The 27,934-nt window shown below is 48.5% G+C and overlaps 1 protein-coding gene across 3 annotated transcripts; it reads left to right on the forward strand.

Moving 5' to 3' along the window:
* Nucleotides 1-27,919, forward strand: CALB2 (calbindin 2). Of its 3 annotated transcripts, XM_081512493.1 has the most exons (11): nt 1-164; nt 10,355-10,431; nt 13,229-13,318; nt 15,974-16,054; nt 21,193-21,249; nt 21,821-21,898; nt 22,380-22,435; nt 22,752-22,791; nt 22,936-22,989; nt 23,756-23,827; nt 27,234-27,919. In XM_081512493.1, the coding sequence occupies exons 1-11, from the start codon at nt 71-73 to the stop codon at nt 27,348-27,350; spliced, it is 816 nt and encodes a 271-aa protein (XP_081368619.1). In that variant the 5' UTR covers nt 1-70; the 3' UTR covers nt 27,351-27,919. The 3 variants fall into 3 exon arrangements, with proteins under 3 accessions (XP_081368619.1, XP_081368620.1, XP_081368621.1); XM_081512494.1 differs by lacking the exon at nt 13,229-13,318; XM_081512495.1 differs by lacking the exons at nt 22,752-22,791; nt 22,936-22,989.
* The last annotated feature ends 15 nt before the right edge of the window (nt 27,920-27,934 follow it).

Raw genomic sequence — 27,934 nt, forward strand, 5'->3', positions numbered from 1 at the left:
GGCGAGTGCCGGAGCGGAACCGGCGCACAGGGAGAGCGCGGTGCTGCCTGAGGTCTCTGAGCGGCTCGCCATGGCTGGCCCACAGCAGCAGCCACCTTACCTGCACCTGGCCGAGCTGACGGCGACCCAGTTCCTGGAGATCTGGAAGCACTTCGATGCAGACGGTCAGTAAAGCTCCAACTCGTGTGCCCGCTCGCCCCTAGGGGACCTGCAGGGGAGGGAAGGGGTCAGTGATGAGGTGGGCAGGTGTTAGATTGCCCCCAGGGCATGTTTTGGTCGCAGAACCTGCTGAGGTCGGGGTCCTGAGTTTGGGAGACACCTCGCGGCCCAGTAACAACTGTCAGGAACTTTTCTCCCCTGACAGAGCCCACCGGCTTTTGCAGCCTCATTCTGGGCAAGTTTGGGCTTTCCCAGACAGGACGCCTGTGCTGGCAAGGCTCCCCAAGACTCCCCCTGCCATTTTATCTTCCCCCACCTTCCCCTTCAAGGTAACAGCCTGCCTTCCGCGGCTGCAGCCACAGGTCTCAGAAGCCCACTCATTTCTTCCCCCAAGTTCCCCTTTTGTTGAATACCAGGTTAGCCAAGTAGGGGTCCAGGGGCTGGGGCAAGCTGGGGGGTGCTGAAGGGACACCCTTGGCCTCCCCAGCCTGTTTGGTATGAGGAGGAATGGAGAGGACAGCCGGGCAGTGAGCATCCCCTGGGCTTCCTCTGCCATTTTCCATCCCTCACCGACATGCAGGTCCCACTCACAGCAGCAGTGGGTGTGGTGGGGGGCAAGCTTGGGGTGCCAGCCTGACGCATTCTTTCAGGATGCTAATCCTGGGTGCTTTGAGTGACTCCTTCCTTCTCTGGGTCAGGGGAGGCACCATCTTAATTGCCTCAGTGACTGACCCTCTGGTCTATGTGGTCTTGATACTGACTAACCAAAAACCAAGGGCTGGACTGAATGACCTTTGGAAGTTGGCTCTAGGGATCCCAAGGGTCTAGGATGGTCTGACTTAGGCATAAAGGGAGGTCCCCTTTTAGAGGCTTCAGATATCAATAGAGACTTTTTCTCTACCACTCCCCCCAGAGAAGGAAATGGCAACCCACTCCAGTATTCTTGCCTGAAGAATCTCATGGACAGAGGAGCCTGACGGGCTACAGTCCATGGGGTCACAAGAATCGGACACGGCTTAGCGACTAAACCGCCCCCCCAACTTAAGTGATCTTATTTCCTTCTCAGAAGTCCTGCCTGGGGTGGGCATCTGAAATGTTCTGGTATCTCAGACCACTGGCAGGATGGTGGTCCAGGGTGTTTATCCTGGGACTGAGAGCAACGGGGGTGGGAACCAGAAGGAGGATCAGGTGGAGGGTCCCTCCATTCTTCTCCCTTTCCCTTCCTTGCCTCAGCAGGATGGATGGAAAGGTGGCTAAACAGGTGCCTTGCACCAGAGTGCTGTGGAGAGGCAGGGGTTAATGGGTATGATGCTGAGTGAAGTTTTGTTCCCTAGGAGCCAACAAGAAATCTGGGGGTGAGAGGCCATCTGATCTGCCTAAGAATTACTGAAGGAGAAGGGTAGATTGTTCAATCTGTAAAATGGGGCTAAGGAGGGGCTGTGTCTCCAGTCCATGGCTGGTGCCATAAAACTCCCTCGGGGGCAAGGGAGAAGCCTCAGCGCTGTGAGAAGATTGTCTCATATTCCAGGTGACATGACAGTCCCTAAGGCTTCTCCTGCCAGTCTATCTGCACCAGAAACTTGCATGATACAAGGAAAGTTACCAAGTGGCCAAGGTTATACCACCAGCCTCCTGCCAGATGAGTCAGCTATAAACAGAGGACTCCACAGTTCTCCTCTCCCCCTGTTCTCACAGGGACAACCAATAGCACTCTCGATAATCAGGCAAACCCTCACATTTGTCTGCGACTTTGTACTTTTCAAAACACAATCACACCTTCTTGAGTTCCACACAGAGAGGCTCTGGGCAGATCATGCCTCTCCTCATGTGGATGAGGGAACAGACATGAAGTGTGACTTTTCTCAGGTCACGGAGCAAAGTGGCCCCTGGCCAGTGCTTATATCCCCACTCTGGTTTCTGGACACCTGCTTCCCCTGCCATTCACTCACAAAAGAGCCCCTGACCCAGCCTTGGAGATGCTAGGCAGTTCCTTTAATACCAGGAAGGGGTCCTTCACATGGCTGGAGCATAGCTAAGCTAGCATGAGGCCAAAGAATCATTAAAGACTCCCAAACCATTGTGACTCTGGCTCCCTTCTGCTCCTCCATGAAAGGGAGCTAGATTGCTTCTTGGTTCATTGTCCCACTTGGCATCCCACTGCCCTCTCTGATCACTGCTTCAGGGAAGTTCCAAGGAGGGACCATGGACCTCACAGAGAAGGAAAGCATAGGAGATTAAAATGCCAGAGATGGTAGAAAATCATGAGGTAGAAACTGAAATTCCACTAAAGGACCTAGAATTATCCTGTGGGTCACCTTGCTCTGGATCTTCCCTATCTGTTCCCCCGTTCCTGAACTCTTCAAGGCTGCCAGTGAGCTTCCCCCTCACCCCTGAGGTACTCCCTGCCCTGGCCGGGCCTCCTCTTACTAACTCTGGCTTCTGTTTTTATCTTGGGGTTCTTCCCGACTCTCCTGCCACTCAGAGTTAAAGACCTCTGGGAAGACTCAGCTCACCAGGTCCCTGGAGGGAGCCCACTGGAGCCCAATTAGTCCCAGCCACTAGGGAGCACCGACCCACCCCTCCCGGACTCTAGTAAACAGAGACCAGGAGTCCACAGGAGAAGCTGGACTCTGAGGAGAGTGAGGACGAGGCAGGGGATCTAACCCTAACTCGGCCCATTTCTAACAAGGAGGAAAAGCCATCATCCTGGTGACTTTGCACAAAGAGAGTATCTTCAAGATTATCATCAGCCTTGTGGTGCAGAAAGGAAGGAGCAGGTGTCTGGAGAGGGGGAAACTGGGACTCAAAGAGGCACCACTCTTTTCACAATACCACATCGCAAAGTGAGAGGGTGGGGGACCCAGGAATCCTCTCCTAGTCCCCCTCCCCACTCCTCCTCAGTGACCAACAAAGGTCATGCACTTGGAAGGGTTCAGGTGTCATCTCTCAAAGGCAGAGGTAAAGAGGATGGCAGCTGAGCGCACTCTTGTGAGCCTGGCTGAGCAACCTTTACGTGCCCTACATGACTGAGTCCGCTGTTCTATTGTTTCCTGGTCACTTCTTTGTCAGAACCTTTCTCACTGTGCAAGATTCAGGCTTCAGAGAGATGCCCAGTTCCAAGCTGACACTGGCCTGTCTGTGGTTCTGACCACACAGCCACCAGGCTCCTATTCTGCTGACCATCAGGAGGGGGTTTGTGAGGAGCCAAGATCTGCCCTTGGCCTTCGCTACTCTTTGGAAGCTGATGCAAGCATGGGGATACTTTCTCTCCCAGAGGCCAACAGACATTCACAGGTCAATGCAGGGAATCCCACTCATCCCAAGGAGCATCCTACAAGGATATACTCATGCATATACATAAAGGTATATGAACACAGGGGTCTATTACCAAGTTATTTGAGATACTGAACTTTTGAGAAAGAATGTGCTTCCCTAGTGAACAGGAAAATAAATCCTCTAATCTCTACAGTGGAATATTATACAACCAATGGGACTGAGATGGGCCTTTTATACTGACATGGAAAAACGTCCAAGATGTATTACCGACATTTTTTTAAATTGCAGCACGACACTATCATAGTATGAGTCCATTTGTACTACTAATGAAACAAGTATGATGGAAAATATTGGAAAGAACATAACAATAGTGGTCTTCTCTGCAGAGTAGATGATGTCAAATTAAATGGCATTTTCTTTAACTTTTGATGTTAATTTCTATAGTGTTTTACAAGAGCCTGTGTTTCTTGTATAATTAGCAAAATAATAAAAAGAGACAAGAGGAAAATAATTGTATCTGCACTGCCCCCCAAAAGAAATACATCTCTCTTTCCAAGTGTGGGCCTCTGCCCAGAGTTTTCTAGGCCTCTGTCTGCCTCCAGATGGCCCTGGTGATGCGGGAGGCTCTCAAAGCCTTGCACAGGGCCTGAGCCTTGTTCCATATGGTGTGGTCCCAAGGACTGAAAATGACTGACAGGGAGGACCACCAAGAACTAAGGAAGGCCCTGCCCAGTCTTCTCACCTCTCTCTGCAGGGGTAATAACAGAAGCATCCTCCCAGCCTACCCCCTACAGGGAACACTGGCCCGCCAGGCCAGACGGAGAGCGGCCAGGCCAGCTCTCAGTCACCGATGAGCTTGTGTCCCTGAAGGGGGAAGCTGAGGAAAGCGGAACAGCAGTGCCTCTCAGAGGTGGAGAGAGGCCTGGGCAGCTTGCACTGGAATTCTAAATGAAGAAGGCTTTTGAAATACTGAAAAGAAGACATCTGTGCATAAAGTAGGGCTTCCCTGGTGGCTCAGACGGTAAAGAATCTGCCTGCATTGCCGGAGACCTAGGTTCAATCTCTGGGCTGGGAAGATCCCCTGGAGGAGAGCATGGCAACCCACTCCAATGTTCTTGCCTGGAGAATCCCCATGGACAGAGGAGCCTGGCAGGCTGCAGTCCACGGGGTCACAAAGAGTCGGACACGACTGAGCGACTAAGCACAGCACAGTGTATAAAAGAGGTAACTAATGAGAACCTACTGTCGATCACAGGGAATTGTATTCAATGCTCTGTGGTAACCTAAATGGGAAGGAAATCTAAAAAAGCGTGGATATATGTATAACTGATGCACTGTGCTGCACAGCAGAAACCAATACAACAATGTAAAGCAACTATACTCCAATCAAACTCAATAAAAGGAAAAAAAAGACTTGCCCAGAAAGGGTTACAGAGTATCCTGTACCTAGGCATTTACACAGACATGACAACTGTTACTGTGCAACACAACTGTGCTGTTCACAAAGATGACTGTAGGATTTATAAAAATGACTGCTTCTTGGAATATTAAAGTCAGAGGGGTCTGATATCAGGAGGGAGCCAGCGCTGTCTGAGGGTAGTTTTCTTTTAACCCTGTCGGTATTTCTCTGTGGGGTCCATGTGTCCCATTTGTGCCTGAGGTCGGGATTTGGGGTTCTTTGGGAGCAGCGTCCCGCCCCACCTGGGTAAGCCCTGAGAATAAGCACCCCCCACCTCCGCTTTCACTCCCAAGTCCCCTGTTTGTTTTGCCTGCAGTATCCTTTGGTATGATGTCTGCAGCATGCCAGCACTGCACAGGGTGCCCTTGGTGTGGACTCGTGCCCCATGGCCCAGCCTCTCCGGGGGTGATGGTGCCAGCTGAGTGGGGAGGCAGCTGTGTCTGAGAAGAGCTGGGGCTCCCCAGGGAGGCAACTATGGGGATGTTTGCACAAACAAGACACTTCAGCCTGCCCCGCCTCACCAGGGCAGCCACCAGCGATCCCACATCTCTGTCCTACTTACCTTGTTTATCTCCCTCTAGACTTGAGTAGTTTCAGTAGCTGAGCCCCTGGGGGAGGTTTCCAGGGCTAAGGAGACCTCTTGGGGAAATCTCTTCTAGTACCCAGGGAGCCAGAATAATAATAATAGAGCAGGCGTGCAGCTCTTCAAGAACTGAGCCTCTCCAGCTCTGACCCACAGGGCTGTCCTGGCAGATTGCATCAGATCCCACCTCTGCCCAGCCAGTCCCAGCTGGGGCCTCTGGCTTCCGCCCCCTGCCTTCCCTCCTCTCTCGCCCAATCTGTCCCATCCTTCTGGCCTCCACCCCTGGGAGTTGGCCCAGCATTAGGCTGCCAGATGTCCACAGCTTCGGGGGACCCAGCTCCAGAGCGAGTGTTCCAGAAGCAGCTCAGCGCAGAAACACAGATAAAGTCAAGTGTCTGAATATTCATCCAGTAGCTGTGCGCACTGGGTTCTTCCCCCAGGAGCCTCTGGGAGACGTCTGTCTGTGTCTATGTAAGACTGACAAAGAGAGAAACCAAAGTAAGACAGAGATATGGACAGAGGTCATCCCTGGAGCGAGTCAAAGGAAAACAGGCTGTAAGCTGTGATTCAGTCTCTTTCCCCTCAAACTCCTTCTCTCTAACATGAGGTCGATAGCACCCGTCTGCTTACCTGGCAGGGTCCTGAAGACCAGATGGGACAGGAATTGGAGAGCTCTTTAAATGGTATACACCGTGCAAAGGCATATTATTAATACTGGAGCAGAGCCAGAGGAAGCCCATTTCTTGCCACAAAGGGTGAGATGTGTCCCAAAAAAAAACCGGGGCTGAGGGTAGAGGGTTACTTGCCCTTTCATAAATTTGAGCTCCTGACAGCGAGCCAGGAGGCATGGCCTTCTGGATGCTTTCTTGGGCAGCTAACTTGAAACTGCCTAACTGCCCTCCTTGATTTCCTTAAACAGAAGGAACATAGAATAGTACAGATTGGTGAGCACTCACTGCCACAGCCCCAGGTCCATGCTTCTCAAACTGGAGCATACAGGAGGGCTGGCTCAAGAGCACATTTTCCGGCCTCACTCCCAACCATTCTGATTCAGCCAGTCTGGGGTTGGTTAGAAATCTGCATTTCTAACAAGCTCTCAGGTGATACTGACACCATCAGGTCCTGATCACTTTCTGAATAGTGCTGGTCTAGGCCACTCTTGTCAAGAGAGGCGCTGTCACTTAAAATGAAACCCTGGACTACCACCTCGGGGTTCACGCCAGCCCTCCACCTCACCTCAAAGGTGAAATCAAAGGCATGGTCTCTCTAGGGAGAAGAGCTCACATTCGAAAGCAGTGGTTCTCAAATGTTCGTGCTCCTACGTTGTTAAAATGCAGATTCTGATCAGCAGGTCCGGGGTGGGGCCTGGGATTCTGCATTTCTAACAAGCTACCACGTAATTCCAGTGTTCCCATTCCACAGACCACACTTCGACGTCAAGCTCTCATACTGCAGACCTGCCAAATTAGAACTTTCATTTTAACAAGCTCCCCGGGTAATTCTTACATACCTTAAAATTTGAGACAGGCCACTCTAAAGCAGTCCTTAATCCTGATTGCACCTCACAACTGCCCAGAGAGCTTTGAAAACATGCCAACAAGACACCCCCACCCCATTAAATAAGGAGCTCTGGGGGTGGGGCCCAGGCAATGGTGCGGGTTTAATAGCTTTCTGGATGATTCTAATACCTAGCCTGAGCTGAGAACCAGGATTCTGAAGCTGAGCAGTAATGCTGCAACTCTTTGGGCCAAAGAGTTTACAGCCATGGATTGGTTTGGAAGACCTTAAGAGCACAGAGTATAAAATGATGCTTTTAAGTTATGTGAGATTTTACATTTTCCAGAATGCTATCACAGCTTTATGTTGTATGGCTGTCACAATGACTCTCTAAAGTTTTTTTTTTTAAAAAAAAAAAAGCATAAGTAGTTTTGAGCATAAACAGTTACAGCCATTTTAGAGATAAAGAAAGATCAAGAGTTCAGAGAGACTGACTGGCTCAACATCACATGAACAGTCACAGAAATGGTGATAGACTTACAGCTCTTACTCAGGCTCTTCTTACCTGTTCAATTCTCAGAAGATCTGTATACACAAACGTCAGTGAGAAACAAACCCCTTTCCACCGTGGGGCAGGGCATTCTTCAGTCAAAGTTTTCCAAGTGTCTGTGGTCAGATTAACTGTAAAGAAGCGCTGACCCACTTCAGAATTTGGGGAAACCGCGGAACAGTGGTGGTGAAGAATGGCAGCAACCCTAGAGTGAGGAGGGATGCAGGGTCCCTGGCTCCACCCAGAGCCCCTCCCTAATGTTCACAGGATGTGGTTTGGTGTGGAGATTAGAAGTGATGGTTGTTCTGTTAACCACATCCTTATCAATGCCAATCCGCGAGATCTGTGGGGGGGCCAGCCACCCCACCCCCATATAAGATGGTCATAGGAAAAGCAAACCACCTGCCTAGTGTTGAAGTCCTCCCTGGAAGCTGGTAGGCCAACCTGTCCCCTACTCCCGCCTTGGATAACAGGTGCCTCCTGCCTGATGGGCAGGGAGTGGCTCTGAGGGAAGCCAGGGTAGCGGAGGCCCCTCCTCCCTGGTGACGGAGGATGCCTGTCTGCCCCCTGCAGCCTACCTATCTCTGCTCCTCACCCTCTCCCTTCAGCTGGTAGATACCTCTGTTCTTGTGTGGCTCCCTCACCCCAGGAGACCATTAAATGCTCTTGAGGAACAGGCCTATATCTAAACTTGGCTATAGTTCCCACAATGCTGAACTGTTATTCAGTTCAAAAAAAAACAAAGGCTGTGGAATTGAACCACATTTCTGTCCCTCTGCACAGAATGAGGCGCTGGTGGCAAGAGGGGTCATGCAGCCCCCTGCCACCCAGGCTGCACAAGTCGGTCTCAAGGAGGAGTTTCTTTTCACGGGGGCGCTGGCCGGCTCCGGGCCCTCTCCTGCCTCTGCTGGCAGCTGGGGTTTCTCAGCGAGGCCTTCCTGCCCACGCGGTCCAAGCAGCCCCAAAGTTATTTCAGCCTCCTGCTCGTGCACTCATGAAACAGACTCACAGGCACTGATTCGCATGTCCATCCGGCCCTGGGCCAGCCCACCTCTGAGGCCTCTGCTACATTTAACCCCAGTGCGTGCTCACTGTACGAGCTCCACACACAGCACCCCACTCCAACCTCAGCCCCGGGCTTCTCCTGGACCCAGCGGTGAGCCCAGCTTCCTGCCTGAGAAATAGAAGAACAGCCAGATCACGGCAGGGAGCGACCCAGGGAGACAAGAAGTACTGCTTCCTCCAACTCAGAGTCACTGTCCACTTTTTGTCTAGAAAGCCCTTCACCCCGCCCCCCTTTCCACTGCCCCACTCCATCTGGCCTCACAGGCAGTAGGCACACACTCGTGAAATTCCAGCTCTCCTAAGAAGCTTTGTAGAACATCCTAGAAGAAAGATGACCACCCTAGCCTACGGGAAAAAGGAAACTCAATTTTTTCCCCACTACGCACTACCCCTCCACCCGCAGTGACAATGGTATCTTTTCCCTGCAGATAAAAATACATAATATATCTCACATGATGCCCTCCATATACTCTCCATATCGTGGCATTTTTCCCACTAGAGGGCGCCGGAAAGGTTACTTATTATCATGGGACGCTGGAGGGGAGGCTGGGAAGAACATACACTCCAACCCTGACATCCCCCTCCACCCTCCCAAAAGCCCCGCCAAGGCCAGGGTAAATACTTCTTCTTTATTCTCTTTGTTTAGTTTGTAACAACGTGTGCCCTTGACACACGCTACCACCTTCCTTTCCTTTGCAAGTTGAATACTCTCGATGAGAAACTTCCTCAACTGCTTTAGTTGAGATTTGGAACTTGACCTTTAGCCAGTGGTTTCCAAATCTTGCTATCGGCATGAAAATCACCTGGGGAGTTTTTTTAAAAACATCAGGTGCCCCCATCCGATGGGACAGACACCCTGCCTTTCTCCTTCCACTCTTCCCTCTGCATCAGTTTCCTGGAGCTGCCATAACAAAGTATGACAAACTGGGTGGCTTAAAACAACAGAAATCTATTCTCTGACAGTCCTGGAGGCTCAAAGCCCCAAATCAAGGTGTAGGCAGGGCTGGTTCCAGGCTCTGAGGGGTAACATGTTCCATGTCCCTCTCCTGGCTTCTGGTAGTGGCTAACAACCCACAGCACCCCTTAGTTTGGAGATGTACCACTCTGATCTCTGCCTCTCTTCAAGTGGCCTCCTTTCCTGAGTATCTCTCTGTGTCTTCACGTGGACTTCTTTTAAGGACATCAGTCACTGGATTTAGGGCTAGTATGATCTCATCTTAACTAATTACATATGCAAAGACACTATTTCCAAATAAGGTCACATTCTGAGTTCCAGGTGGACAATCTTCAATTCAGTATAGCCTCCAACTTGAGTACACCAAAGACTCAAGTTCTGTCTCTGACCCAATCCACCCTGGTGACCAGGGCTTGCCACCTGCTCACAAACCTTAAGACTGATGACCTGTAGTCCCCTGTTAGAGCTCCAGCTCCTGCTGCTTGCCCAGCTGGTATGGCTGGCCAGCGGCCAGCCCCTGCTCCCTCTGCCGGCCTGGTCCTGACACTGGCCCCTCCCAATGTTTTCTGACTACCAAACGTTTACTCCAAAGATAACACCGTTATTAATCTTGGATTTCTACGGTTGCAAATGCCTGGAGGACAGGACCCACATCCCTAACAGTCCAGGGTTGGCCCAGACACCTGCTTGATGACCAGTGAGGAGAATAAGTTCTCCATGAAGCCCCCGACCTCCCCACCCCACCCACTGTAAGTCTTACTGTTTAGCTTGGAGATTCATTGCCTTTTTTTTCCTTTGCTATCTTTGCAGGAAATGGGTATATTGAAGGTAAAGAGTTAGAAAACTTCTTCCAAGAATTGGAGAAAGCAAGAAAAGGCTCTGGCATGGTAAGCCCAGTCCCCTCTCCCATTGCTTGGAATTTTCTGTCATCTTGACCATGGCTTTGAGCATTATCTGTCCTAGGTCATGCATTCCATCAGCAGCCTGACATCTCTCGTCTTGACCCTTAGAGTTTTTCTTTGATTTGGAAGGATTTTAAAAATTGATATACTCCCTAAAAAGGGTACTTTACCTCACTATCCTTGGGTGTCTGGAATTGAGGGGTGTTCATGGGTACCATAGGTTGAGAAATGCCCCCAAAACTGCACAATTTTGTGTCTGTGTCTATAAAAATTATTTTTTCCCAGGGAAGAGTCCATAGTCTACCTAATATGCTTAGAGGGGTCATAACTCAAGATTGGATGCCTAGGGGGTTTCCAGTGCCTTTATTCAAGACTAGAGTTTCTCAGCCTGAGCACTACTGATATTTGGGGTAAATGACTCTTTATCATGGAGGGCTGTCCTGGACATTGTAGGATGATTAGCAGCATCCCTGGCCTCTACCCATGAGATCCTAGTAACACCCCTCCAAACTGTGACAATCAAAAATCAAAAGTGTCTCCAGACACTGCTAATATCCCCTTCAGGGGATGCAGAATTGTCCCCACTTAAGAACCACTGTTCTAGACCAACCAAGGCTGGAACCTCAGCAAGGGCTTAGAGGAGAATGGAGGATTGCTCCAAACCAGGATCGGAGCTGGATTGCACTGGCTCATTTGTGCAGGTGTCAGACTGCCCTTCATGGCCTGAAATGACTCCAAATCGCATCCCAGCCCCTTAACGGCAGGTACCTTGTTCCTCCTGGTGCCAACCTGGCACTCCTGGCCACTAAAGCCTTTTGGGGGGCCTCTGACATATTGAAAAGGTAAGGTGACTGGAGCTGGTCCACTGTGATTCTCATGTCTGGTTCTCAAATACGTGGAGTCAGACCAACTCCCTCCCCCCAGCTCCTGTGGGTCTTTTCACAGGAGGGTCTCTCCATTCTCCCCTTATGCGTGTCTGCTGGCTAATCCACTGCTTATTAGCAAGTCTTCATGGAGCCTTCAGGAGATGAGTCACAAGCGCACTGATGAGCACTCGGTTCTGAGCTCAGCAGTGGGCCCCAATGAGGAGGATGTTCAAGGCATGGGCTTAAGTGGTGGAGGTGATTCATGGGTTTGTTTATCAACAGTCCTCTATCATTCCTCATTACTAGGATAATGAAGCCCAGATCATGGAAAACACAGGCTTCTCAGCTGGTTCTGGGATCATGAGGTAGATGGAGGAATGTGATTCTATGAAGTGCTTCAAATCTGAAATCCTTCTCTTAGTCATTCCCTTCCTCAGATGGCATCAGGGGTGATTTTCAAGTCTGTCAACAACACTCTCAATTAACATCATCCTGGACTGGTTCTCAGAGCAGCTGTTACATGGCAGGAAAAATACTGGTCTTGGAAACAGGAATCATGAGTTCACGTTCTGGCTATACTAACTGGTGACCTCAGGAGAAGCCACTGCGTCTCAGTCTCCATTTGTGTGTAAAACAGACAGGTTACTAACTTCATGGGGATTGTTGTGAAATGTAAATAGGATAAATAGACCCTTTCTTGCGATAAGGGTCTAGGATCATTCCATGCACATCTATAAATGTAAAGCAATAAATACTGATAAACAAACACATATTGGTAAATTGAGACCAGTCCCAAAGGTTGAAGAAAAAAAAAAAAAAAGACAATAGAAGGGATTCAGAAAAGACTGTAAGAATTAGTAGAATTCCTCTAGGCCCAATCCTAGGAAACACACATCCACTAGAAAACCTTCAGTGAAACAAAGAAAAGGCATCAAATGCCAAAACAATTCATCATTGATTAAGGATAAGGAAGAGCTTGTTAATGCCAATAATCAATCAGCAGCACCCCAAACCAAGAGAAGCTCTGAGAACTTCAAGAAGGGCTTAAATTTAAGTTAGGTGATGAAGGCCCAACAGAACTTTTGAAGTTCTATGCTTTTTAGTAGTCACACTCATCTAGTGGACTATTTAAATGACCCCTCAGCTAATATAGACTTTCTTTTCACATTCTTCCTGGCCTAAAATCACAGTGAAAAGCATTGTAGAATTGCCAGTTAGTCTTTAAAGAAGAAAATGAGCAATTCCCCTTGCTCTGGTGGAGTGCCTAGAACCTACTAGGGGGCCTTGCAATAAGCTGGGCTTATTAGAAGCTGCCTCAGTAAAATGTTGGGACCTGAGTTCTCACATCTACAATGAGAATAAATCCTCACCCTTCTGACAGACTTATCATTTAATCCATTCCAAAGGCAGAGGGTGTGTTTACCTATGTGGTACACAGCATCTCCACATGTCCTGTTCCCCTTTGAAAATTATGTGATGGAGCCTCAAAGAGGGCTTCCCAGGTGGCACTAGTGGTAAAGAACCTGCCTGCCAAGGCAGGAGACAGAAGAGATTCGGGTTCAATCCCTTGGTCAGGAAGATCCCCTGGAGGAGGGCACGGCAACCCACTCTAGTATTCTTGCCTGGAGAATCCCAAGGACAGAGGAGGCTGGTGGGCTATGGTACACAGAGTCACAAAGAATCAGACACAGCTGAAGCACCTTAACAGGCATGCACAAGCCTCAAAGAAGAGAACAGTGAAAAGGAAGACCCTGAAAAGGAAAGGGTGCAGCTTTGATTACTCAGAGAGAGCACTGGTTCAACCTGCATATTTGGGGTGCAAAATAACTCCCTATCATTGCCACACCAAAAGGGTGAGAGATCCCTGGTTTGAAGGGGACCTAGTGGCAAAATCAGTCCTCTTTGTCTTTCTGCAGGTGTCAAAGAGTGACAACTTAGGGGAGAAGATGAAGGAATTCATGCAGAAGTATGACAAGAACTCAGATGGGAAAATCGAGATGGCGGAGGTGAGTCCTAGTGTCTAAGCTGCTTATAGTTATCAGACCCGAGTCCTAGTTGCTAAGAGCTACATGGGAAGGGTCATCAGTTGCTTGTATCTTTCCCATGCACGAGCATCCTTCCAGGAGTCTGATGAGGTGGTGGTCTTAAAGCCCCTAGCACTCAGGCTGATCAAAGAGAACAGATGGAGCTTTTTCTTTATCTCACAAAGAAAGAGGAACAAATATTGGCCTAAGACAGGGATAAAGAACTTTAGTGCTCTCAGGGTCCAATAGGCACTGTAAGTGTGTGATGAACTTAAGACAGAAGACAGGGTGAGGACTGGGGAGTAGGAGAGTTCGTGCCCCACCTGAAGGCATCCAAAGGAGGGTGTATGTGTGTATAATTTACATATGTAATATGTATAACATATTTATATATATACACACATACATTTTGATATGCATAGATATATACATATTGCTAAAAGATAAACTGAGCAATATTAAAAATTTTAAGAGTTTCTTTAAGCAAAAATCAATTCAAATGGGGCAGTACCAACCTGAAATAGTTAGGAACCCTCTACCAACAGAAGCTAAGGGAGACTTCTACAAAGAGACAGTAGCAAACAAAGAAGTTCTTTGACTGGCTATAGTCTAAGTGGTTACATTATTTGGGAAAGCCTAGTTGGCTGTTTTGGTTGGTTGTTTAGATTTTGGTTTGCCTATGCAGGCTACTAAGGCATTAAGACCACCTCAGTCTAACGACTTCCTGTTTAACAATGGCAGAGGAGCCTGGCAGGCTACAGTCCATGGGGCCGCAAAGAGTCGGACACAACTGAGAGAGTGACACTTTCACTCTTCATATGCACACTTATACATACACATATACATGTACACATGTGTGCAGGCCTAACCAAACTCTTCTGGAGGTCAGTTTGCAACCCATGGTCAAGTGACCCAGAATGACAACTGGGAGCACAAAGGAGGACACAGTTCTTCTGGGGTGGACTGGTTACCACGGTGCCTTAGGTCAGTGCCCTGGAAGCAGATACTGAGACAGAGATTCCATTGGGTAGGACTTCAAGAGAAGGGAAGAAAGAACAGCAGGAAAGGGCAGAGGAAGAAGCTAAGCAAGGGTGTGGTCTCAGCTGATCTCATGGGGGCCTCTGGAGGGTGGATTGTGCCACAAAACTGGTCCCACTTTGAAGTAAGGGGTAGTAGGGTGGGTGGTCCTTTGAACCCCTATGTCAATCAGGTATTGGATGCAGGCTGCCCCCCTCCAGGATGGGGGTTGGAGGGGAGGATGGCTGAGGCAGCCCGTTTGGTGGGGGGCAGTTCTGCAGGGGGAAGCTATGAGCCACTAGCTCACAGCCTTCTCAGCAGCTGAGGGATGGCCACCAGCCTAGTTAAAGGTGATCTGCAAAAGGCACCAAGACCATCCACTGTAGATGCCTAAAGTGCAGGTGTTGGAACATCCTGACTCAACTGGGCTTAAACCAGGGGTCAGCAGGCTTTTTCTGTAAAGATACTAAACAGTCAATGTTTCAGAGTTTCCAAGCTGTAGAGTCTCTGTCGTGACTCTTCAACTCTGCCACTGTGGCACAAAAACCACCACAAACAGTATGTAAATAAATGGGCCCTGCCATGCTCCAATGCAAGTTTCTTTACAGAGAGGCAAAGCAATCTGAGATGGGTGGTTGCTAGTACACAGAGGACCCTTTTGAGGGTGATGAAGAGCCAGACTTGGCTCATAGGCTGTAATATACTGACTCTTGGCTTAAACTGTGAGAGACTCCTAAGAAGAAAGGCCGTGAGAAGGGTTGGTGCGTGGTGAAAGAGGCCAGGTCTCCAGCCTGGCTTCTCTGCAGTTCTCCTGGTTCTGTTCTCTGCCCCACAATGGCTTCATCCTCAGGCTGGTTAAGAAAGCTAGCTACAGCAGTTCTAGGCATCACATTCAGATGCAGAAAGGGCCCACCTCACTGGTCTCTGATAAAAGCAAGGAAACCTTTCCCAGGAGTGCCCTCAGCAGACCTCCCCTCACATTTCATTGGCCAAGACTAGGTCACTCCTACCCAAAAGCCAATCACTGGCCAGGGAAATGAGATTATTACATTTAACGGAGACTGATTAGGATTTGCCTGTGAATCCAGCATGCTGGGAGCAGAGAAGGTGGCGGGGGCGGGGGGGTGGGGAAGCACATCCTGCATTTTTTTAAAAACCAGATTTGTTTGCAGTATAGTTAATATACAGTAAGCAGCATCAATTCGAACTGTAAAATTCCATGAGTTGAGACAGCTGTATATAGCCGCAATCAAAATACAGCATCTCCACCACCCCCTGGTGGTCCTCTGAGCACCAGCAACCACCCATCTCAGATTGCTTTGCATTTTCTAGACTTGTGTATCTATGGAATCATTCATTAAGTATTCCTTTGAGTCCTAATACATGCATTTTAAAGTGGCATCACTTTTGGTCCCTCCAGCTACTCATACCCAGAGGCTTGGGGGCACCCAGAAGCGCTTCTTAGAAAATCCTTCTTCCCCTTTAAAGGGCTGCCAGCCCCTATTCTCAAGGAAGGAAGCAAAAATGGAACAAAATGTGACTCCCATGTTGCCTTGCACTGGCTGTTCTCCATCCTTCCCTGACAGGGCTGTAATGTTACTGTCTCTCTGATCCCCACAGCTGGCACAGATCCTGCCGACCGAGGAGAACTTCCTTCTGTGCTTCAGGCAGCACGTGGGCTCCAGCACCGAGTTTATGGAGGTGAGACCAAGGCGCTGCCTTTTCTCTTGCACACTGGGGCCTGCCTTTCTCTCACATTCAGAGACAGGCCCACCCAATGCCCAGTAATGGTCTCTGGAAGATACCAAACCCCTTCTGAGTAGCTCAGCACTCAAAGTGTGGTCTGTGGACCAGGAGCATCAGTGTCACTCACCATTAACTGGCTGCTTGTTAGAAATGCCGAGTCCGTGACCCACTGAATCAGAATCTACATTTTAACAAAATCCCCAGGTGATGTGTGTGCACATTAAAGTGTGGAGGATATGGTGAGAAGTAAGCTTGGGTAAAGTACCTTTTTGCTTCCCTTGCGTGGTTCAGCTGGTCAAGAATCTGCCTGCAATGCAGGAGACCTGGGTTCAATCCCTGGGTTAGGAAGATCCCCTGGAGAAGGGAAAGGCTACCCACTCCAGTACTCTGACCTGGAGAATTTCATGGACTGTATAGTCCATGGGGTCGCAAAGAGTCGGACACGACTGAGCGACTTTCACTTCACTTCACTTCAAAGTACCTTTGGGAAATCATGTGTACACACTGCTTCCCATTTGGGTATTTGCCATAGATATTTGCATATTACAGGCTCTGAGAAATCCTGCAGTAAACAGACCTGTTTCATTCGTTTGCTTCTAGAATCTTTCATGTTTTCTTCTCACTCAATAGCATTAGTGTTCCTGGAATTTAGAGTTCCAAGAAGCATTCTTGGAAAGGATGGATTCAGCCACCATTCTAAAACTGAAAAAGGCCAGTGAGAATTCCAGTTTCCAGTATCTTCCAGGCTTGATCTTTGACTGTGGTCATGGCTTCACTGTCCATCTTCAAAGTGGACGTGGCCATCTCTGCAGTATTCTTGAATCCTCGTGTGAACAGGAAAACAAAACTCAAGTGTCTTCTGGGTAACAGTCAACTAATAGATTGAACCATGAGAAACTGCTCATATTTAATCATTCTTTATTTACAAAAATTGGAAATTCTTACAGTTTAACCAAATATATTACTTATCCAGCAAACTACCAAATATTTTCTGCTATTTTTCTGGGGCTCTGCACCCTAGCCACTCAACGTATGTGTCCCTCAAGGTGAGATTCAACTCATCCCCTCATCATCCCGACACACACCCACACACACACACACACACACACACACACACACACACACACTCTGTCTGCTGTGACAACTAACTAACTGGCCTTCAACACAACTCCAGGTGCCATTTGTCATGTTAAATCCATTTCCAGCCACCGGTAATCTCCTGTCTGTGATTCACTGCTTAAAAATGACTGGAGAGCCAATCCAGAAACACTCATGGCAAAGAGTTCCCCACACGGATAGAAAGTCAGTTAGAAATAATGGATTCTCAGGGTAGAAGACTCATTTTTTTAAGTGGCAGCGTGCCTAAGCATTAGATATAGGTTTCATTTTATGGTGCTTTAAAGGATTTTCCCCGTTTTTTTCAAGATGGCAAAATTCCATTAAGCTGGTAATTTGACATGCTGGATTCTGTTCTTAGCTCCCCCTTGCCTGTCTAGAAGAAGTCACATATACATAGAACTTGTCAGGGGGCTACTTTTGTGAGTGTCAATTTTCTGTCTATACAAAAGGGGCTTCCCTAGTGGTCTAGTGGTCAAGACTCTGCGGTTCCACTGCAGGGGCATAGGTTCCATCCCTGGTCAGAGAGCTAAGATCCCACCTGCCACACCGTGTGGCCAAAAAAGAGAAAAGAAAAGGGAGCATTTATGCCTGATTGCTCCTTTCTTGATAGGGAGGCAGCCAGAGATTGGCTCTGTTTCACTTATGATCAGGAAAATGGGGATGATAGCTTACAGCGTATAGAGACGCTTAAAGAGGAGCAAAACAACCCCCCCCCCCAATCATCAGTGGTTTCTTTCTGTGTAGTTGACATGGTTCCATGTTTTACCTGTCTTTATCTTTAAGCTAAGCCCAGCATAACTACTGATCCCCACCCCATCCCACAAGTTTCCTGGAACCCCACTGCCTTACAGGACCATCCCCTCCTGGGGTTGTCCATTGGTTCCTTCCTTATCAGCTGGAAACCTGAAATGGCCCCTCTGTAGCCCTGAAAACCTTGTGCTCTCAGATGGTTTCCACCCCACTGCTCAGCACAACATTTTAATTTCTAATTTTAGTGACACCTCAGGATTTCTTTGAGATTTCACAAAGCCCAGGTCTCTTGAACTCTTCCTTGAATGGGAAGAGAATAATGGCCCACTGATGGCAGAGCACAAAGTGCTGGAAGGGAAGAGAAGTCCAGCATGAGATCACGGGGCTGGGGTGGATCAGGGAGGGAAGGCAGACCCGCTGGGATGCTCTCACTCTGGAGGCAGCTGAATGCTTTGCTTTCTGTGAGCACTGGAGTCCCTTCAGGTTAGCCTCCCCTCAGGGTATCCCCTCCAGGAAATTTGGGGGGCATCTGTCTTTTCTCCCAGTCAAGATTCAACCTAGAAACCAAATTCTAAAGCACTCAATGCATGCAGGTGGTTGGTGACATCATATTTGAAAATCTGCACATATTTCTTTGTGCTTAACTCAAGAGTGGGCTTTCTGAGCATGAGATAGAATATTGTGACGGAACTGGGCATTTTTTTTCCCCAAAGAAAGTTCTCTTCCCAAGTCAAAAGCTATCTATCCAAGTTTCATGTAGAATAAGTCTACGAGCAACATAACTTTCTAAAAAACGAGGATCAAATTTTTTGAGCCACTACTATACCAAAGAGTTGGACACAATTGAGCAACTGAACAAGACAAGACTATACCATGAGAGTCACAGCCTAGTTTGGGGTATGGAAGAAAGATCCTCACACACCTCACAATAAAAGGGGGACATGCCATAGACAGATGAAAGTGTGGTATATATACAATGGAATATTACTCAACCATAAAATAGAAATAATGCCCTTTGCAGCTACATGGATGGAGAAAGAGATTATCATACTAAGTGAAGTCAGTCAGAAAGACAAGGACAAATACCATATGATATCACTTACACGTGGAATCTAAAATATGACACAAATGAACTTATCTATGAAAGAGAAATAGACTTGCAGACACAGAAAACAGACGTGCAGTTGCCAGTGAGGGGGGCAGGCATGGATTGGGATTAGCAGATGCAAACTATTGTATATAGAATAGACAAACTATATAAGTCCTGCTGTATAGCACATGTAACTGTATTTATTATCCTCTGATAAACCATAATAGAAAAAAACATGAGAAAGAATACACACACACACACACACACACGTATGTATAACTGAGTCACTATGCTGTGCACCAAAACTAACACAACATTTTAAATCAACTATAATGAAAAAAATTTTTTTAAGTGGAGGGCATGATGTGGAGGAGTTAGGGATACAGGAGATCAAATCTGGGAAAAGGATGAGTGCCTGCTGACTCTCAGAAAATCAGTGTTGCCGGTGTCTAGGTGTGCTGTTTGGGGCGAGGGGAGAAGGGAATGAAAATTAAGGGAAGAAAACTTGAAAGAAAATCTAAGAACTATGGTCAGGCACCAAAACAGACCAAAGTTTAGGGAAACAGGGTTCTCTGGGCCTTTTGTCACAGATACACCCACTTCCACCACCACCACCCCCCAACACGGTTATTCCCTCCTCCCCACCAGATGGCTTGGGTTTCAGGACAGCTGTACTCGGGACCAGATTCCTTCATGTCCACTGTATTAGTTACCTATTGCTATGTAACAAATTACCCCCCAAAATTTACCAGCCTAAGGCAACAAACATTTTATCATCTCTCAGTTTCTGTGGAAATTTGGTAAAGCTCAGCCAAGTGGCTCTGGCTCAGGGTCAAGATGTCAGCAGGCAGCAGCCATCTGAAGGCTTGACTGGGGCTGGAAGACGCACCTCCAGGATGGCAGTCACGTGTGGCTGTTGGCAAGAGGCCTCAGGTCCTCACTACATGTATCTTTCTCTAGTGCAGCTTGAGTGTCCTTACAACATGGCACCTGGCTTCCTCCAGAGTGAGGGATCCCAAGGAGGGAACAAGACGGCAGCCTCACTGTCTTTATGGCTTAATCTTGGAGGCCACAACTGCCACATCTGCCATATGCTATTCATTAGAAGTGAGTCACCAAGTTCAGTCCACATTCAAGGAGAAGGGAATTAGGGAGGTGAAGAATTTGTGGACATTTTGAAACCATCCCAACTGTTTTTCCTTGTTTCTCCTGTGTAATGTCTGCTCCTGCTCAGATGGACAGAACAGAGAGGAAAGAGGTGGTCAGAACCATATCACCTGCTGAAGCTCTGTTTCTCTTTGATCCTCCAGATGCTGTGGTCAGCAGGCAGTTCTCTGGTTTCTCACAGGGACCCAATGCATGTACCAAATAACTGGGACTCAGATCAGAGCCCAGAACCAGTAATGGAGCAAAATCCAGGGAGGGACTGACTGTCCAGGCCTAGGTCACATGTCTACCTCTGGAGATTGGTCAGCCCTTCTTGAACCATGTGTACTGAGCATGAGAGAGGGGTAGTTTCCTAAAAAACAAAGGAGGGGGGATGATTTTTATCAGAAAGATGGGGGAGTGCCCTTAGGATAGTCTAAACAAACCGATTACACTACCAATTCTGTTCCACCTTCAGACATGGCTGTCACAGGCATCATGATGAGGGGTTGAGGACACAGTACAGTGAAGGGTAACCAAAATCTGCTTCTGCCCCTTCCAGAGGGGTCTTACCCTTGCCCCTAGTGCCCACGCAGAGAATGAGAGGCTTCCAGAACAGTAAGAGGACACTCAATATACCCACAACAAAAACAGGATCCACAGATCCTAGTGCTCGTCTTGGTAAAATCTGCCTGGCTGGTATCTAAGAAAACTGTAACCCTGGTTACAAGATGATCCTGAAGCCGGTTAGAGGAGGGAGACTCTGTCCCAGCAGGTTTTTTCTCTCCTCCATGAGACCTTGGCCAAGACACTTGCCCTTGTTTCTTCATCTGCAACACGGAAGGCACTGGGCTAAACCATCTCAACGTCCCCATCCCATTGTGATATTCTTGAATATCAAGACCCAGCCTTGCATGTTAAAGGGAGATGGAGGGAAGCTTATAGGTGTGGATAAATCTTTGTGAATAGGTTGACATTCCCATTGCAGGCTTGGCGGAAATATGACACAGACAGAAGCGGCTACATTGAAGCCAATGAGCTCAAGGTAGGATGGGCCTTGTCAGGGAGGGTGTGGAAAGGTGAAGAATGGGCCTGAGGCCCAAGGTGGGTTTAAGGAACCTGGGGAGGGAGGAGATGTTGGGTGAGGAAGTTGGGCGTGTGGCCTGATCAGAGATGCTCAGGCCTGGCTCTGAATGGTTGGACATATTCAGCCAGGTGAAATCAGCAACCTGGAGCTGCAAGGTCACAGAGTACAACCAGAGTGCCCAGAACAGGCATCCTCAAAGTATTCCAGCAGTTTGGCCTTCTGGCTTGTACGTCTACCAAACTCCGCTAGACCCAGGGATCTCCAGGCATGACTTAGCATGTGTTCTGGGCTCTCTGAGGAGCCAGAGCCAGTTTCTACCACCTGTCCTATGGGATGAGGTTGCATTTAGCAGCTCTTGCCTCCTTTGGGGTTACTCCACAAGCATTAAGGGGTGAAGGAATTATGAGGGCTGCAAGCTATGCAAATAATGGGCTTCAGAAAACAAGATCAAGTGACTGTCTGAAGGAACCAGTGAGTCAAGGACAGAGAGACTGAGTCAGGAGCTCTGAAGAGGCCTTTCATATTCCAGGGATTCCTGTCTGATCTGCTGAAGAAGGCGAACCGACCATATGATGAACCCAAGCTCCAAGAGTACACCCAAACCATAGTAAGTGGCCAGGGCACAGGATGGGACCCAAATCGGTGGCATTTGGGGGTTGCAGGGTCATTAGTTGGCTGATTCTTCAGGCCAGGGAGAAGGGACTCCCAGCAGCAGCTGGCAAGAGAGATGCCAGTTCATGGCCCCAGCACCTTCTCTCTGAGGTTCCCACTCAGCCAGATGCTCCTGGGCCAGAGTAAGACCAGAGCATCTGTTTGTGTGACAGCCTCCGCAGCTCCAGGAGAGCGGAAATTTGGAAGGGGGGGGGGCTTCAGTGTTGGCCCTGTCCCTCAGAGAGGGGAGAGGAGAGCCATGGCCAAGTCCCTGCTGATGGAGCCCATGCTGCTCCCTGCCTCCAGGCGACCTCAGAGGACACACGAGCATGCTCTGCCATGTTCCTCCCTCTCCAGCACAGGGGCTGGAGGGTCAAGGTCTCCCAGGAGAGAAGGTCAAAGCAAATAATCCAGGCACCACTTTCTGTCCCCAACAGCTACGGATGTTTGACTTGAACGGGGATGGCAAACTGGGCCTCTCGGAGATGTCCCGGTAAGTACCCGTCCTCACACACCCCAGCATCACTTTTCACAAGTCCCTGGCAGATAATCCCTGTGCTACCGTTCCATCACCAAGATCAACCAGTGGGGAGAGTGACAGGTCAGGTGTCCCGAAGCTCAAATCAAAGGTAGATCAAATAGTGATCATCATCACCTCAACGTTCCGTCTCCTTCTCTTTTGAACTTTCCTCTGAAGTGCTCAGAAATCATTTCCATAACTACAGATGCTACTTCTGCATCCCCCCAGGTCCCAGTTGGTCCTACCTCTGCTCTGTCTCCTAATTACTGCTCTAACATTATCTTTCCAGACTCTTGCCTGTACAGGAAAACTTCCTGCTTAAATTTCAGGTAAAAGAGCAACTTTGCTTTTCTTTGATTCCTCCCTTCCCCTCTTCCCGCTGAGCTCACCCTTTCTCAAAACACACACACACACACACACACACACACTCTGCAGGACTTTGGCTTCTGTCTTTAATACCTTGGACCTTCTAGGGCATGAAGCTGACCTCGGAGGAGTTCAACGCGATCTTCACATTTTATGACAAGGTAAGATAGAGGACAGTGTGGATGGAAAAGCAGGAGGCCCATCCCAGTCACCCCCTCAGCACCAGAATGCTCACCTTGGTCCTTAGAAGTAAACAAGCTGTTGGAGCAGCAGTCTGGGCCATGCAGTTCCTTCCTGTCCCTTTGGATTCCCTGCAGCTTCTTCTGCTGTATGAGAAGATCAATGTCGTTAACAACGTGTGATTTGTGGGACCCAAGGTTTTGGTTCCTTCAAAGTATAGGAGAGAATAGCTCGTGGAAGGCAAGAGGGTCGTGCCCAGGACTAGGATGTGATTACATTGTTGGGGCCCAAAGGCAGGAGGTGCTTAGTACTGCTCCCCTGGTGCCAGGTCATCACCTTGCCATTCTTCTAGGAAGTGGGGAGTGAGAGGTCCCCTGTACCACTGTCACCCCTCTCTTAGCTGCCCTTGCCTGGGTGACTCCAGTGGTTTTCCTTAGAACTACAGGTTTGAGGTAAATAGCCCCATGTTATCCTGACATATTATTGTGGGATTTGACACCCAGGGAGTTAGCAAAATGCTTCTTGAACCTCATTTACATTTTCATCGCAAATGTACAATACCAGAAGGGAAGGTTACCAACGGTTTGCCCTGGGCCCTCACATTGCTGCAGTGACTGGCAAAGTCAGAAGTGACATGTTATTTGGGCACCTCTTTTGCTCAGAGTAAAGACCCTTAGCAAAGCTAGACTCTGGTCAGGGGTTAGCATGAATTTTGAGGCTCTGTGCTGACCTTTGGCTCCCTTCCAGGATGGAAGTGGCTACATTGATGAGAATGAACTGGACGCCCTCCTGAAGGATCTGTATGAGAAAAACAAGAAGGTGAGGGGCTGAGCCCAGAGGTGGGGTGCTGTCACGGAGGTGGTGCGGAAGTAGGAAGGCCGGCCAAGGAGTGTATCTTGCTCCCCTCTGATCACCCCTAACAAGGCAACAGCAGTTTTTTGGGGGGTTTTTCATGGTTGATTTATTTTAAATACACATACCAAAGTTTGCCACCTTAACCACTTTTAAGTGTTCAGTTCAGTGGCATCAAGTACACTCAGTGTTCTGCAACCATCCCCACCATCCAGCACTTTTTGTCCTCCCAGAATTAAAGTCTGTACCCATTAAACGATAACTCCCCCTTGCTGCCTCCCCCCCAGCCACTGGCACTCAGCATTCTACATTCTGTCTCTGTGAATCTCCCTGCTCTAGATACTTCATACAAGTGGGATCATACAGCATTTGTCTTTCCATGTCTGGCTTATTTCACTTCATGTAACTTCCGCAAGGTTCATCCACGTTGTAGCATATGTCAGAATTTCCTTCCTTTTTGAGGCTGAGGAACATGGTGTGTCTATCCCACATTTTATCCGTTTGTCCACAGACAGACATGTGGGCTGCCCCCACCTGCTGACTGATGGAAACAATGTGGTATGAGGCCATGGCAGTTCTGACATGGCACACTTCTTGGAAGTGTCAGTCACATGGCCAAGAAAAAAAAATACATTTTACACTAGGACAGATTTGGAAGAGCAGGGCCAGTGGGAGTTGAGGGTATTCTGAATTGACTCTAGAATCTTGAGCTGGGGCAGGGGCTAACAGAAGTCCCTGATAAATTTGTTCCCTGGAAGGAAAGGCTAGGAACTGAACTCCATTACTTTGCCTGGTCATTTTGCCTCTTGGGGCTCATCTCGGTGCCCAGGAAGGGAGGACACAGGCAGAAAAGGAACCAGGAGACAAGTCTTGGCAGCGTCTTCCTCCACCTCCTGAAAAATGTCTTTCTCTGAGCAAATAGCTTTTTTGCTGCTTCTTTAATTAGATGATGAGTGATCTATAATTCCCTGCGTTGTCTGTCTGGGCAGTCAGGCAAGAACTAAATTTAACTCCTAATTTTAGGGGAAAAAATTCATCATGGCCGCTGAGTCTATCTGTCTCCCTTTCCAATTGTCTTCCGACCTCTTTATCTTTATCCTGAATATCATCCTTCATTTCTTTCACAAGTTTATTTTTTTAATGTTACCTATAATTGCTTTTTGAAAGAGGCAGAAAATAAATCATGTTCAAATACTTCCTAGGAAGAAGGAATTACTCATCATGTGCTTAAACTTGGCAAACTTTTTCCTGCTACCAAACTCTAGGAGAAAATTGTTTGTGCATCCTTATGTGTTCAAGGGATGTTGGGCATCATAATGAAAAATATGCTTAACTGTAATTGGGTTAATGAGGCATAGTTTTTCTCCATATGACCCTACTTTATGCCTGAGGCTGATGGGCCTTGAGGGTAGGCATTAAATCTTGGGAGAGACCTCAATTTCCTGGTCATCATCTAACTAGGCTCTTCCTTGATTCCCACAAAAGACAACTCATATGGCTACACAGCTTGACTTTCTGAGATGTGCAAACAAACAAACAAAAGCAGGTGCTGTGGTTAAGAAAAACTCTGAAGGTTAGAGAACAAGGATATTAATAAAGTTGTTTACCTGGGAACCTTCCACCAGTACTAAGCTCCAGACTTAGCACATGGAGATCAAGAGAAGGAATCAGTAGAGAGAGCTACATGCCTGTAAATAACCTGAGTTGGGAAGGGAATGACCATGTTTAGGTGACCCCATATGGCAGATGCACATGCCATTTTGATGGTGCCTACACGGACAGTGGATCAGTTTCTGAGCAGATTAATGTCTGAGGCTCCTGCGGGACAGGCTGATGGGCTCAAACGTTAACACGTTCTTAGCATTCCTAAGACAACTGCAACCTGCTAAAGCCTTCCCCAGCTTCACACAATGCTTCTAGACACAAAGAGGAAGCAGCCTCTTCCCTCCATTCTGCCGAAACTCCTCAGGCCATGCTGAATCAGAGGATTTTCTCAGGCTCATGGCTGATATATGGGGTCCCTTCCTTAGCTCCTGATTGACGGATAGGTCGCTCAGGCACACTTCTGGTGTTATGGACTAGGTTACATTTCCAGGAACTTCACAACTTCAGGGAAGTTAAGAGATGTTTGCAAAGTGCCTTGGGACTAACTGGGTGGTAGCACAAACCCAGAAATCAGTCATGTGAGGAGATGTCACCAAAGAATGCAATAAAAGACTGACCCTCAAACACTGAGTACAGGTGAGCCAGGTAAAGAATTACACAGCCTTCAGGACTCAGAGGACTAAGACTGTTCATGGCTGTAGGGTTGGTTCCATTCTTTAGCCAATACCTTAGTCTTCACACCTGTTTTCTCATGGGGATAATGACCCATTAGCCTAGAAGTATTAAAAATAAAAAAAAAGATCTGCCACCAGGTTCAATACAAGAGGAGGAGGAGGAAGGAAGGAAGGAGGGTGGGGAGGAGGAAGGAAAGAAGTGTAGAGGGGAAGAAGGAGGGAAAGAAAAAGAAAATTGCTTAAGTGATTTTCCAATGATGATGACTTTGCTGTATTTCAGTACTACTGGCTATTTGCATCCAAAGCAACATAGGGGATATCAGATGCTGGTGTTCTGTTTAGTGCTGGCCTCCAATATCCCATGGACAGAGGTGCCTGGCAGGCTACAGTCCATAGGGCCTCAAAGAGTCGGACACGACTGGATGACTATCACTTTCAGTTTTCCATTTTATATGAGACCGTGGGTCACCTGTCTTAGAGCCTCTGAAGGCCTCAAGGTGCCAGTGAACAAGAAGTAGGCTGGTAGGCTTTGCCACTAGAGGAGAGAGGAATTAGAATTCCTTGTTCTGCTGGGTGAGGCTTAGGGCAAAGACAAAACCATGGAGTTTCCCTGGCATTCTCTTTCTCACCCAAAGGGACCCAGCAGACTGAGTGAATGAAGGCCCAGTGACCTGGAGGAATTTAGTGAAGCTGTATGTAGATAGTGACTGGCATCAGTAGCTGCTGTTTGGAGTGCATGCTGAGTGTCAGGGACTGTGCTCGATGCTGTTTACATTCATTTCTCGTCTATAATCATCGTAACACTTCAGTGAGGCAGACTTATTCCTGTACCGATTTTACAGATGAGGCAGCTAAGACTTAGAAAAAGCTGAATACTTTCCTCAAGGCAATGCAGCTAGTAAGTGAAAGGGAGAGCATTTTAACCCAGGGCTTTCTGACCCCAAAGCTCATGCTCTGTATGCCTCTCAGCTACCTGCACTGAGATCGGATAAGGGAAAGGTTCTGGTGAATGAACAGGAGGGCCGTTTCGGGAGGGTGGGGGTGGGAGACGCCTTCCCCTGAACGTGCTCTTACCTTCTCCCTCCGTCTCCTAGGAAATGAACATCCAACAGCTCACCAGCTACAGAAAGAGTGTCATGTCCTTGGCTGAGGCGGGGAAGCTCTACCGCAAGGACCTGGAGATTGTCCTCTGCAGCGAGCCCCCCCTGTAAAACAGGGGAAGGGGGCTGCTTGTCCACCTCCCCCTCAAACCTGCCCCTGCTGCCCTGCCACTGCCACCCAGACCCAGAGATCCTGAGCGTCCCTGTGACTGTCCCTGCCACCTGCACACACCAGCCTGCACAGCAGGAAAGGAGAAATGGAGAAGGGGCTGCTGCCGGGCCCCCTGGAGCCCCCTGCAACCCCATCCTGGCTGACCAGGCACAGCACTTTGTGTGCAGGGGGCACCAACCTCGTGGGAGGTGGGCTGGGGCACGGACAGGGGGGTCCCTGGTTCTCTTTGCTGTGATGCATGAGCTCATTCGCTGTATGATTTAGATTTCTATGTCCAACAGAGTGGACCCTCTCCTCGGCCTCTCCCTCATGCCACCAGCCACCCCGACCCCCCAGGCCCCATGCCCCACCTCGCTAATGGTGTAGCTGTCTCTCAGAGCTCCTTGTTCGTGGTGGGTGTCAGCCTTGTCCTTTTCTTGATGCAGTGTGCTCCTTTTCCCTTTGGGTTTCTTGTTTACCAAAGAAGAGTTTACAGACAATAAAATGTTCTCCTCTGGAAGCTCTCCCAGTTCTGGCCAAGTGG

The sequence above is a fragment of the Giraffa tippelskirchi genome, chromosome 7 (assembly GCF_054371585.1).
Source record: "Giraffa tippelskirchi isolate mGirTip1 chromosome 7, T2T-mGirTip1v1.2.pri, whole genome shotgun sequence".
NCBI lineage: Eukaryota > Metazoa > Chordata > Mammalia > Artiodactyla > Giraffidae > Giraffa > Giraffa tippelskirchi.